We start from the raw sequence: 13,728 nt of genomic DNA, 5'->3' as shown, positions 1-13,728 counted from the left end.
CGATCCAATGATTGTCGGTCATGGGTGGCAGATCGCTGGGAACGCGGGAGTGACACTTCGGTGTCGATCGAAGGCAATGTCGAGAGCGAGAAAAAACAGGTCAATGGCCGGGACGGATGAGCAAAAACGTAAACAGGTTCAGAAAAGAGTTCGGCAACGGGAATCAGACGGAAACAGGGCAGGATAGAGTCAGGAGTCAAAAAAGCTTGCGTGTAGCGAAGGCTCTCAGACGATCCAACAATGTTGACAGGAAGGCGGGGGTTTAAAAAGAGTACAACAGGCAATCAGTGTCCACAGCTGTTGGCGCCAACGGAGCAGACTCAGGTGCCCCGTATCAGTAATCATGACAAAACAGACATATCCATACACTTTGCACAGTCATTCATAGCCTAAGCAAACTCATTTTCAATGATGCCTCAGCACATTTTTTTGTGATTAATAATAGTGCCGGATCTTGCACTAAAAATAATGTCGCTGTTTTGTTTTCCAGATACCAGCTTATGGAGGGACGATGGTCTACACTGTTTCTTACAATGTCGATCAGCAAGAACAAATTATTAGAGTCACTTCTGAACCAGACCTAATCATTGAAGTAAGTCTTAATATTATTCCTATCATTATAATTTTATATTTTTTATATTATTCCATTTCATTTTTGTAGTTCCTGATTTTTTTTTATTTTACCTTTCTAAATTATTTATGTAGTAAAAAGAAAAAAAATGATGCTGGGAAAAAGGCAAACTTATCTGCCATCAGCCATATCATACAATTATGCTTATTATTATTAAGTGCCTTTTATTGTTTGACTAGAAAAATAGGTTAAAATTATAGCAGCATTATGATTTTACGTGAAAGATATCTTGAACATATTTCTTTTCATTGTTTGTATTTATTTCTTTTCTTTTTTTTCTGTTTTATATTTATCTCGCTATTTTTATTCTGTGCACACCGACCTTGGGGGTCCAGATAGGCGCTTTGAAAGAAAACATATTATTATTGTAATTAACGGTATTAATAACATTAATACAAAATATGCTAAAAAAAATACAATATTATTTGTCATTTTAGGCAAATTTTGTTTAATTTACTATTTCCTCACTTTACTGGAAAAAATCAGACTTATGGAAAAAAATAACTTGACAGAGATGTATTAAAACATAAACAACAAAACTTAAAAAGGGTAAAGTTATATGCCATTTTGCATATCAAACAGATGTTTATTTTAAGTATTATTTTTTCACTTTACTATAAAAGACAACAACAAAGTAAAACCTATAGAAAAACATAATTTGATTTTGGTTCATATTAATTAGCCATTTTGTTGAGTACAGAAGAGCCATGTACTAGATTTAGTTAAAAAAAATGTTTTTAAATATATGAGTTGTTAGTCTTTTTATATTAATGTTATTGTCGTTATCACCACCAATCATTTTGTCTTTGCTATTGTTTGTATTGGTTTTAGTATTGTTTGTTGTTTTGTTGTTGTTGTTTTTACAATGGCGACACCCATGTTTGTACTTGGAGTATAATTGGCTGGAAAAACAAATAAGCTCCAAGTTTGTTAAAAGAAAAGCAATCTGTTAAAATGACTAAAAACACGTAATGCATCTGCATGCACACAACAATGAAGGGGAGTAAATACAGATTAGCTTTATAGATGAATGATGACTCATTTTAGCAATAAAATAGTCCATAAAATCTGCTAATAGCGGCGACATAAAAACCATCATATAACCTTTGTAAACCAAAACTTTATATATATATATATACATATATATATATATATATAAAACAAGAGCACTGAATGGAAAAGTTAATTAGAACAATTGTGAGCAATTGGATACCTAAGTGACTAAGAAATGAAAACGATGGAGGTATAGCATAGCAGCTAATGTTATTTCAAGACATGTCAGTGAGAGTGACAGACGAGGAGGAGGAAGAGGAGGAGGAGGAGGGGAAAAGGAAGAAGACAAGTGTCGGCCCTTGTTGTCAACAAAAATGTGCTCGCAACGATGACAATAACGAACCACCTACAAACTGTCAAGCTGCTCACCATCTTTCCCGTTGCCACTTGTAATCAACTCTCTATTTGTCTGGCAGCCATCAGCTAGCATGCAAACACCTGCTCAAGCTGTGTAAAATAGTTTTAAATTCACATTTTTAAAAACATTACAATTTAGAGAAAAAAGATTTGAGATGAATTGATATTTGTAGCATAAAACACTAAAGCAATTGCTTCCATTACATTGGGAATCTGCTCATTATTATCTCCTGTTCTTTTTCAACTCATTCAGTGCCATAACATATAAATACATTTTCAGAAGCAGTGTCCCTGAGTGCCGAAACGTAAAAATATGTTTAAAAAAAAAAAAAAAAATCTAAAGACTTACTGTACTGTACTTCTTTGAGTACCAATTAGAGGCAAGTTTTAAGGCCCGGGCTTGGACCCTGCCCGAACCTAAACAAAAACTCAGTTCGGGTTGGGCCTCAAATTCCTCAAATCAGGCTCGGGCTGGGCCGGGATTCTCTCTTGCTGTTTTTTTTTTTTAATTATTGGCGTGTCATCCGGCGATAAAAACATCTTGTCCTGCAGTTTAAGATCCGTCGTGTGCTCAACTAGCTGGTCTCTATTCATCTCGTCCTCCAAGTCTCCAAACCTGCAGAGGGTGGCTAAGCCCCAGAGGTCGGCTGAGTTATGGTGGACCAACTCACCGGTCCGCTGTTGATGCTGCTGAAAGATACCATGACACCCTGTGGAGCTGCGAAGTGTCTAGAGAGATATGCAATACAGTCTGCAACTTTCTTGGCTTCGAAAGATGCGTTGGCCCTTTCTCCACAGGCTATGGATTAGCATTTTCCACCTTTGCGCGTCACTAGCATCAAATAGCCCGATGGCTTCAAAAAAAGTTTCAAAAAACCCTAACATGCGGGGTCACGGGACTGGTGGATCGACAGGCAGTGCGAAGAACGGAGGATGCAAGAGTGGAAGCTACATTCTTGTCGCCAATGTTGTGATCAATAAGGCACTTAACTGACACTAAAACTGGCTCTGTGCTCACTGTTGTTCATTCACAGTAGCCATTCTTATCGCCACAATTTTCAGCAAGCGTCCGGCCGTGATGTCACGCTGTTGTAACAGTACCTTGTGGCTGTGTTTACATACCTCATGTGTTTTTCAAGTGATTCCTTTTCTGTGTCCGACAGTGCCGGCATGCTAATCAGCACACTCATGCGTGCATCGGCGCGTGCACTCGGTGGCCAAAGTTGCACTTACTTATTCCTCTGTCCTCTTCTTTGTCCTCACAAATCAAATATGCAAATCTGGGCCTTAATACCTGCAGGCTGGGGCCAGTCAAGCTGGATGTTTTAGGCCTGATTTTACCTCTAGTACCAAGCCTCTTGGAATGATTTCATTATGATAAATCAAGACTATGCCAGTGCCTAGTTTAGTTCTTGTATCCAATGTATGACACTGCTTGGTAGTGTGTAGGTGTGGCTCATATCTTGAGGACGTGCAGTGCGGTGATAAAAGCAAAAAAATATGTACAGACTGATAATGCTTTAAACATTCATTCCTTTTAAAAAAGATTATAAGGTGCCTTCGTAAATTGTCCATAATCACCATCCATCCATCCATTGTCTTCCGCTTATCCGAGGTCGGGTCGCGGGGGCAGCAGCGTTAAAAGGGAAGCCCAGACGTCCCTATCCCCAGCCACTTCCTCCAGCTCATCCGACGGGACCCCGAGGCGTTCCCAAGCCAGCCGAGAGACATAGTCTCTCCAACGTGTCCTGGGCCGCCCCCGGGGCCTCCTGCCGGTGGGACATGCCCGGAACACCTCCCGAGGGAGGCGTCCAGGAGGCATCCTTATTAGATGTCCCTCCCGAATGACTGAGCTTCTCACCCTATCTCTAAGGAAGAACCCAGCCACCCTGCGGAGGAAACTCATTTCGGCCGCTTGTATCCGGGATCGAGTTCTTTCGGTCATGACCCAAAGTTCATGACCATAGGTGAGGGTAGGAACGTAGATCGACCGGTAGATCGAGAGCTTTGCCTTTCGGCTCAGCTCCCTCTTCACCACGACAGACCGGTACAGGGTCCGAATGACGGCAGACGCTGCACCGACCCGTCTGTCGATCTCCCGTTCCATCCTACCCTCACTTGTGAACCCCAAGATACTTGAACTCCTCCACTTGGGGCAAGACCTCCTCCCCGACACGGAGGGAGCATACCACCCTTTTCGGACTGAGAACCATGGCCTCGGACTTGGAGGTGCTGATCCCCATCCCGGCCGCTTCACACTCGGTTGCGAATCGCTCCAGCGAGAGCTGAAGATCACGGGCTGAGGAAGCCAACAGCACCACGTCATCTGCAAAAAGCAGTGACGCAATGCTGAGGCCCCCAAACCGGACTCCATCCCCGCCAAGGCTGCGCCTAGAAATTTTGTCCATAAAAGTTATGAACAGAATCGGTGACAAAGGGCAGCCCTGGCGGAGCCCAACCCTCACCGGGAACGAATCTGACTTATTGCCGGCAATGCGGACCAGACTCTGGCACCGGGCATACAGGGACCGCACAGCCCAGATAAGACTGTGCGGTACCCCATACTCCCGAAGCACCCCCCACAGGGCCTCCCGAGGAACACGGTCGAATGCCTTCTCCAAGTCCACAAAACACATGTAGGCCGGACAGGCAAACTCCCATGCACCCTCAAAGAGTGTATAGAGCTGGTCCAGTGTTCCACGGCCAGGACGAAAACCACACTGTTCCTCCTGAATCCGAGATTCGACTTCCTGGCGGACCCTCCTCTCCAGTGCCCCTGAATAGACCTTACCAGGGAGGCTGAGAAGTGTGATTCCCCTGTAGTTGGAACACACTCTCCGGTCCCCCTTCTTAAAGACGGGAACCACCACCCCAGTCTGCCAGTCCAGAGGCACTGTCCCCGATGTCCACGCGATGTTGCAGAGGCGCGTCAACCATGACACGCCCACAACATCCAGAGCCTTAATGAAGTCTGGGCCGATCTCATCGACCCCCGGGGCCCTGCCACCGAGGAGTTTTTTGACAACCTCGGTGACTTCAACCCCAGTGATACGAGAGCCCAACCCAGAGTCCTCAGGCTCTGTTTCCCCAGAGGAAGACGTGCCGGTGGAATTGAGGAGGTCTTCGAAGTACTCCGCCCACCGATTCACAACGTCCCGGGTCGAGGTCAGCAGCGCCCCATCGGCACTATACACAGTGTCGATGGCACACCGCTTCCTCCCCCTAAGACGTCGGATGGTGGACCAGAATTTCCTCGAAGCCGTTCGGAAGTCGGCTTCCATGGCCTCGCCAAACTCCTCCCATGCCCGAGTTTTTGCCTCGGCAACCGCCAAAGCCGCATTCCGCTTGGCCAGCCGATACCTGCCAGCTGCTTCCAGAGTCCCACAGGCCAGGAAGGCCCGTTAAGACTCCTTCTTCAGCTTGACGGCATCCCTCACCGCCGGTGACCACCAACGGGTCTGAGGGTTGCCGCCGCGGCAGGCACCGACTACCTTGCGGCCACAGCTCCGATCAGCCGCCTCGACAATGGAGGCGCGGAACATGGTCCACTCGGACTCAATGTCCCCCGCCTCCCTCGGGACATGGGCGAAGTTCTGCCGGAGGTGTGAATTGAAACTTCTTCTGACAGGAGATTCTGCCAGCCGTTCCCAACAGACTCTCACAACACGCTTGGGTCTGCCGGGTCGGGCCGGCATCTTTCCCCACCATCGAAGCCAACTCACCACCAGGTGGTGATCAGTTGACAGCTCCGCCCCTCTCTTCACCCGAGTGTCCAGAACATGCGGCCGCAGGTCCGACGAAACGATGACAAAGTCGATCATCGAACTACGGCCTAGGGTGTCCTGGTGCCAAGTGCACATATGGACACCCTTATGTCTGAAAATGGTGTTCATTATGGACAGACCATGACGAGCACAGAAGTCCAATAACGAAACACCACTCGGGTTCAGGTCAGGGGGGCCGTTCTTCCCAATCACGCACTTCCAGGTCTCACTGTCATTGCCCACGTGAGCGTTGAAGTCTCCCAGCAGTACGAGGGAGTTCCCAGGGGGCGCGCTCTCAAGCACACCCTCTAAGGACCCCAAGAAGGGTGGGTACTCCGAACTGCTATTTGGTGCATAAGCACAAACAACAGTCCCTCTTGTCTACCGGGGTGAACCCCAACGTACAGGCGCCGAGCCGTGGAGCAATTAATATGCCCACACCGGCTCTGCGCCTCTCACCACGGGCAACTCCAGAGTGGAAGAGAGTCCAACCCCTCTCGAGAGGACTGGTACCAGAGCCCAAGCCGTGCGTAGAGGTGAGTCCGACTATATCTAGTCGGAATTTCTCAACCTCACGCACCAACTCGGGCTCCTTCCCTGCCAGAGAGGTAACGTTCCATGTCCCAAAAGCCAGTTTCTGTAGCCGGGGATCGTCGCGCCAAGGACCCCTCCCTTGGCTGCTACCCAGCTCTCTGCGCACCTGACCCCTTTGGCCCCTCCTACAGGTGGTGAGCCCATGGGAAAAGGGTCCCACGTCGTCCCTTCGGGCTGTGCCCGGCCGGCCCCCGTGGGTAAGGGTCCGGCCACCAGGCGCTCGCCAGCGGACCCCACCTCCAGGCCTGGCTCCAGAAGGGGGCCCCGGTAACCCGCGTCCGGGCGAGGGAAATCGAGGACCAAAGTTTTCTCTCATCATTAGGGGTCTTCTGATCTGCGTTTTGTCTGGCCACTCACCTAGGACCTGTTTGCCATGGGTGACCCTACCAGGGGCTTAAAGCCCCCGACAACATAGCTCCTAGGATCATTGGGACACACAAACTCCTCCACCACGATAAGGTAGCAGATCAAGGAGGAGCGCGATCACCATGACGACCCAAATTGTGATCGCTTCACTGGATACGAAAAAAGTTCTTGCAAAGTTCATGCATCGTTCTCGCATAAGTTCATTGTTCTTGCAGTAAAAATTTATTTTGCTGGCAAAGTGCCCTTGTGTTTATGGAAAGCATTGATTTGGGAGGTATCAAAAATACAAAAAATAGGTTAAGTGAAAGTTGTGCTTGAAACTCATCCTTTCACAAAAACCCATGTCTCTCAGAAGTTTTCCCTAAAAATTAGTATTTTCATGAAACTTAGCAATGTTCAACTGTAGTATAACCACCCAATGGTACTTGCTATAAACATACTTTTTTTTACTGAAAGATGAGGGTTCACACTTTCTTTTGATGTGTTCTATGCGTATATACCCACAAAGCTTAATTTTCTGTCGGCCTTCAAAAAAGAGTCAAACTGGCAAAAATTGTCTTGCACATCGCATTTGAGAGAAACGTCTGTCACTGAATGAGTTATGTAACCGCCAATCCAAATATTGACATTCACATTTAGTTAAAAGGATTTTTGTAGGGTTCAGGATGATGGCAAAACACCCGCAGACGACCACTCAGACTGTGAGGCGGACATGCTAACCACGATGCATTTGAAAATCAACAAAGTCTTACCTTGTGGCTTTTCATTATGTTCAATAATTCAATACCTTGGGCGCCAGTGACACAAACAAAAGTATCATGTTTCCTCAAAAAGCACAAATTAATGGCCGAGTATGTCATCACTGACTGTGGTTACATCACTTATTGTAGACAAAGTAAGCGCCACAGTTTTGATGTGATCAATTTCACCTCTCACCCTGTCTCATCGAGTGGTTTAAGATGTCTGTTATCCTTTTCTTCACCAAAAACCCAAGAGACTGGCACAAAAACTGCCAGTGATTTTTTTTTTGGGGTGGAGCTATAGCTTTCTATTCTTCTATGCTGTAAACATCTCCAGCGCTGGAATCTAGCAACATCATCTTTGTTAATAGCTGTCATTGTTCTCTTCTACATTAAAAATGTGTGCTTCATATAGTCTCATATTCTTCTTTTGTAGCAATTTCTAACAACTTCTTCTTTGGACAAACTACCAGTGGCTCACTTCTAAGTTGAAAATTGGAATTGTCAATTTTGGCCAGAAAATTGGCGTTGTCTTCTTCTTTACTATATAAAATGAACTTTTTTTGCTCCCACGCCAAAATATTCCATCATTTCAGCTAAAACATAAAACATAATGTTTTCTTCTATACCAGGGGTTGGCAATTCAAAAATAGAGCAAAAAAAGAAAGCTTTAAAAAGGTAAGCCTTATAAGGAAGGCAACACATACTGTATCTGTCTGTCTACCTACCTACCTACCTACCTACCTACCTACCTACCTACCTCTGTATCTCTCACTCTCTATCCCTTTATTTTCATTGAAAATTGTTAAGAATGTTTGTGTCATGTTTGTCCTCCTACAGAAACCATATAATTTTCCTTCATCAAACACTAGGAGCCACGAGGGAGCACCAAAGATATGCATGCGTTTTCAGAGCTGCCTCTTGCTGACACCCATTCTACACCATAACAAGCCTTTTCTTCTACGCTGCAAACTACCTTTATCGTTTTTGGCGCAGATGTTTCATGTTATCTTCTTTTAACTATGTTTCCTTCTACCCAGAAAATTAGCATTGTCTTCTTTTGTCAAAAAGTACCCTTGTCTGCCTCTGCAATAAAAACTAGGCTTTACTAATGTGTTTACATTAGCCCAGAAAGCTAGAATTATCTTTCTGCGTGGAAAGCTAGCCTTTGAGCAAAACGTATGCGTTCTTTTTATGTGCTTATAACCAGCCTCTTTTGTGCTGAGAAGTATTTTTCTATTGGCTTAGTAGCCTTGTTTCCTCCTACGCCAAAAATTAACATCATCTAGCTTCTTCTGTGCCATAATTATTGTGTTCTGCATGAAAAGCTAGCCTTGACTTGTTTCAATTTAGCATTGTCATCTTCAAACATGAAAACTAGCATTGTATTATGTTTTAAAAATGTGCGTCGTATTGTGATATATCGATATTATTTTGCATGGAAGGTTAGCATCCGTTTCTTTTACGCAGAAAGATGGAATTATTATTTGATATAATTTTACCATACATTACTTCACAAGAGCAGCCCAAATTATTACTGAGGAGCCATTGACTTCCATGCACAATGTATTTTGGCAGTGAATGAGCTGAGGTATGTGCGATAAAGGCAGTAGACTAAAAATGTTAGCTACGTACTATGATGTAGCTACTCACTATGTGAGCATGTTTCCATATTCTCATTTAATGTTCACTGATGTGTTTGAATGTTCTAAATTATTTTTTTCATCCCAGGCTGATTTTGTAACCTTGCTCTTAAAATGCATGCAGCATACATTCCTGCATCAGCACAACCTGAGATTCCCATCACCCTGTGCGCCCTCCGTCTCCTCTCTCAATTAGTAGTTATTTAATGGCTTATTGGCACGAGGGAGGGAAATATGGGGTGGGTGGGGGTGCGGGTCAACATACTCCCGCCTTTGCCTCTCCATCAGTGCTTGTCACTCTTTGTTAACCGCTACATGGCATCGATCTCCTCCTAACAAGAGATCGTCAAATACCCAGGCTAAGTCTCGATTCACTTACCATTGAGTCGGTTTGCGAATATTGATCAGGCGTTATTTCTTTAAAATTCCCTTGAATTAATTGTAACAAAATGAAACAAATCGAAACGCTTGATTCTCTTGTCCGCAGGGTGGTGGAATCAAGATCATGGACCGAGCGTACGGACGACCCGTATACCCTCCCTCGCCCAGCACCAGTAGCATCGATCTCCTCCCGGAGAACTTTCTGTATTTGGACACTGCTCAGCCAGTCAGTCGTAGGGACTTCATGACCATCCTGGCAAACATGACCAGACTCATGGTCAGAGCCTCTTATAGTACAGAGCCCAGCGCAGTGTACAGGTATGGGGGTCCCGTGATTTATGAGATCCCAAATAGAAACTGTTTCAAGCGTAAATCAGCATGCAATTTGTTTGTTTTCGAAATCTTTGTGTTCCTGTAGACTCCACTTATTCTCCATGCAAGTGTCTGATCCCTTACCCAAGGGAGGGAGGAGGTCATCAGCTGTTGAAATGTGCTTTTGTCCCCCCGGATATACTGGGACATCATGTGAGGTAAATACGTTAAACCCGTCTGTCATCATTTTGTCATATGCCGAGTGGCATTTGAGCCCGAAATGGTCTTTGACTATTTGGCCCTGAATTATAGCCATTAATTTTAATGAGAGGCCTCTGGAACCACCTGATGGTTTAGCGGTCACCACACAATTATCTTTTATGTAATAATAACATTATTAAGTGCTAACATAGACTAAGAATCTTTAGTATTGCTTGGGATCTTTAAAAATGCCAACCCAATTGCCCAAACACGCAAACAAGTTAGGCCCCTCGGCACCCAAGTTGGTCATGCTTTCTTCCCTCCAGATGAAACGGGACACCAGAAAGCGGCAATGTCACTCGGGTCAGGGTGACACAACACACTCTTTTGCTCAACAGCAGGGCCCGACAGCTTTCACTGGTTTACCCCTGCCGCATCATACGGGTGCCCAGCCCATCCTTAACAACGCGTCCACAATCCCACTATCCTTTCACAACACCTCTCCACTTCTTTCTATCACGAACAAGAGCTCTAGCTTCCATTATATTTAGACCTCTTTCCTGCAGTGCACTCATAACACCATCCATCCACGTCAATTGCGGCCTTCCTCTTGGTCTCCTTCCATTGACTTCTGCTCTGTAGATCCTCTTCAACATTCGCTCCTCATCCATCCTCTCCATGTGTCCAAACCAACCAAATACTCTCTTATCAACACGCTTGCTCAGTTCCACGACTACTCCAGTTCTGTCTCTCACAATTTCATTTCTCAGTCTATCCAATCTTGTCACTCCTAACATAGTCATCAAACACTTCATCTCAAAAACATTCAACTTCCTTCTTAAATCTGCATTCATGCTCCAAGTCTCTGCACCATACAACTCAGTCGGCACAATCACACTCCCATACAGTCCCCTCTTAACATCCATAATCATACTCTTGTTGTTCATCACTCTCCTGAGAGCACCCAAAACCTTGCTTCCCTGATTTACTCTGTGCAATACCTCACACTCCATTCTACCAACACTAGCTCTTAAATGCTACTACGAAAAAATTGTCAACACCTTTTCTTTATCCATTCTGAAAAATGATTTTCAATGTTTGGCAGATCTCCAGTATATCAAAAATGTCATTTAGAATGACATGACATTTCTTACACCTATGTAGTGCTAATCTTTCCCTCATATTCACAATAGCTTGCAAACTATCAGATCATGCCATTTTTATCCTCAACCTGTTCTAACAATCCAGGTGAATTTTCAGCTCCCTCGTCTGTCTATTTACAAAAAATGTCTTTATTTGAACAATATTAAATTCACAGACAAGCCAAAAACAGGCCTCAAAACAAGCAACATAGCATTTTTTTTAGAATTATATACAATCACCTACCTATGATCTGGCCTTGATTGCCCTCAATAATTATTCTTTGAATGAATATTACATAACACACAACAAAAAAAACGATCTTCTCTATTTTAGCAAACAAATCAAGTCACATGTATTTGTATAGCGCTTTATCACAAGATGTCTCAAAGGACTGCACAAGTTACAATTACCCCATCCCCTGATCTTAAACCAACATGTGGGCAAGGAAAAACTCAAACCCGAGCAGGAGGAAAAATAAGAAACCTTAAGAAGGGGCCTCACAAGTGGTAATCCCTCTTCCAGGATGACGAGGGTGCAATATACTTGACTTGATTTTAGCAACCAAGATAGCAAACACTTTTGATTTGCTTTCTAGGCCTGTGTACCCGGATCCCGAAGAGTGGATGGAAATCTGTACAACGGCATATGTGAAGTGTGCCGTTGTCACGGCCATGCCACTCAATGCCACCAGATCACGGGCCACTGCCTGGTAAGGTTATCAAACTTTTTGTTTACTTTGTTATGAGCACATAATGAATAACCCCAACTCTATTTTCTGCTTATATTTGCATAAAATGAAATGAACACGAGGGAGAGTAAGAGAGGCACAGCCTTCCAAGCCACTCAATGGCCCACGTCCGTTTGGTTTCCTCATGTGCTCCCCACTTACCCGATCTTTACTTCCTATTCAGTCAATCGGCGCCTTCCCGAATGTGTTTGAGAGGGACTGCATCTCATCTTATTGTGATTAAGAACATTTAATCCCCTATTTTTGCCCATAATAATGGGTCCCAGGAAAGTTAGTGAAAAAGGAATGGAAAAATAGAAAATAATGACAACAATGATTGAAGTAAAAAAGGCTATTATTGCAAAATCTGAAAATAGTGTACGGGTATCTAAATTGACAAAGTACAATTACTGTTTTCTCGAGTAGTTATTGTTAAAGATACCTAACAAAAATACTAGTTCTCTATTTGATGCATACATTCTTCCCCAGAAACAACAAATTATATTAAAGAAAGGTGTATACATACTAATGTAGCATATGAAATCCACATTGTAGCTTCACTAATTTAAAGTTTTTTTTTAATTGATATTGTGTTTTCTTAATATTATTTTAAATGGTCGCCCTCCTAAAGATCAAAACAAGTAACGTTAGCTGATTTATGTATAGTGTCAACAATGAGGATTTTCGATTCAACACACATTCATAAATGTACACACATTTGTGCAGAGCTGTGACTTTAAAAGAACAATTTCTGTTTTTTATCATGAGGGCAAGCAAATTACACTTTAACTTTGCTATTTTATGTTCAAATAACTTAAAACGCCGCGTGCAGCGACGGGTTCTCGCCTTTGTGTGTGATGAAAGCATTCTCTAAATCGAATTACCGCCGCGTTTGACTTTCACTAATGCTCCGATTTGCTGCCTGATTATGAGGCGCATCGGTTACAAAGTTCTGGCTCATCTCGTTTAGCCCTAAGTGCTCGGTTACCGTGGCAACAAAATGCGATGTGATGCTCATCCCGTACTGCATCATTACCTTCATTCCCCCCGGTTTGTTTTTCAGCTGGCCTCATAATAATCCGCCAAAGTGTCTTTAATAGAAACCTTAATGTTCCTTCTCTAGTCATTTGCAAAAAGTGTTTATCTTCCTTTTTTAATTGGTGTCAATATTGACCTTTGAACCCACATTGCATAATATCCATCCATCTATTTCCTGTTCTACTTATCCCCCACCCGGGTAGCGGGGTTGCCTGCGACAGTTAGTTGCAGGGCACACAAATAACATACTCGTTTATTCAGACCTAACCGACCAATTAACCCGACATGCATGTTTTTGGAATGTGGGAGGAAACCAGAGTATCCAACTCGAACCAAACTCCAGCGCCAGTTATTTCCTCTCCCGTACCGTGAAGCTGCCACACCACACAGTCACGTTGAGGCAGAGGATGCTCTGTAAAAGTTGAGGAGCAGTCGAAGGGGAGAGACCAGCCCAATTAATTTTCCTGAGGAAGAAGATTCTTTGCTGACCCTTCTTCACCAGGTGGCGAGTGTTGGTAGTCCAGGAGAAGTCTGATGTTATGTGGAGGCCCAGTAACTTGATTTGATGTTGTCCACCTGCTATGCCACTTCGCTATCCAGGAGGAGTGGGGCTTGGTCAGTCTTTGTGAACTTCCTAAATTCCACAATGGTCTTCTTAGTGTTGAGCACCAGGTTGTTTGCTGATCACCACCGTGAGAGATGTATCCTCGATGACAGCACAGTGGCGGCTTGTTGGATGCTGCTGTCGATTCTTTGTCTGTGGTGTGTGAAAGTGTGG

General features: G+C 44.2%; 1 protein-coding gene across 1 annotated transcript in view; it reads left to right on the top strand.

The window, feature by feature from the left end:
- lama2 (laminin, alpha 2) overlaps nt 1-13,728 on the top strand; it is a 278,494-nt gene that overhangs the window by 119,816 nt on the left and 144,950 nt on the right. The window contains exons 15-18 of the mRNA XM_088324972.1: nt 491-592; nt 9,636-9,847; nt 9,948-10,059; nt 11,781-11,894. Coding sequence (XP_088181098.1) covers nt 491-592; nt 9,636-9,847; nt 9,948-10,059; nt 11,781-11,894 — 540 coding nt within the window. The remainder of the gene's footprint in view (nt 1-490; nt 593-9,635; nt 9,848-9,947; nt 10,060-11,780; nt 11,895-13,728) is intronic.

The sequence above is a fragment of the Urocampus carinirostris genome, chromosome 20 (assembly GCF_059441175.1).
Source record: "Urocampus carinirostris isolate Australia breed hairy pipefish chromosome 20, RoL_Ucar_1.0, whole genome shotgun sequence".
Classification (NCBI taxonomy): domain Eukaryota; kingdom Metazoa; phylum Chordata; class Actinopteri; order Syngnathiformes; family Syngnathidae; genus Urocampus; species Urocampus carinirostris.
The sequence above is the reverse complement of the archived record's forward strand: the minus strand, read 5'-3'. Positions and strand labels throughout refer to the sequence as shown.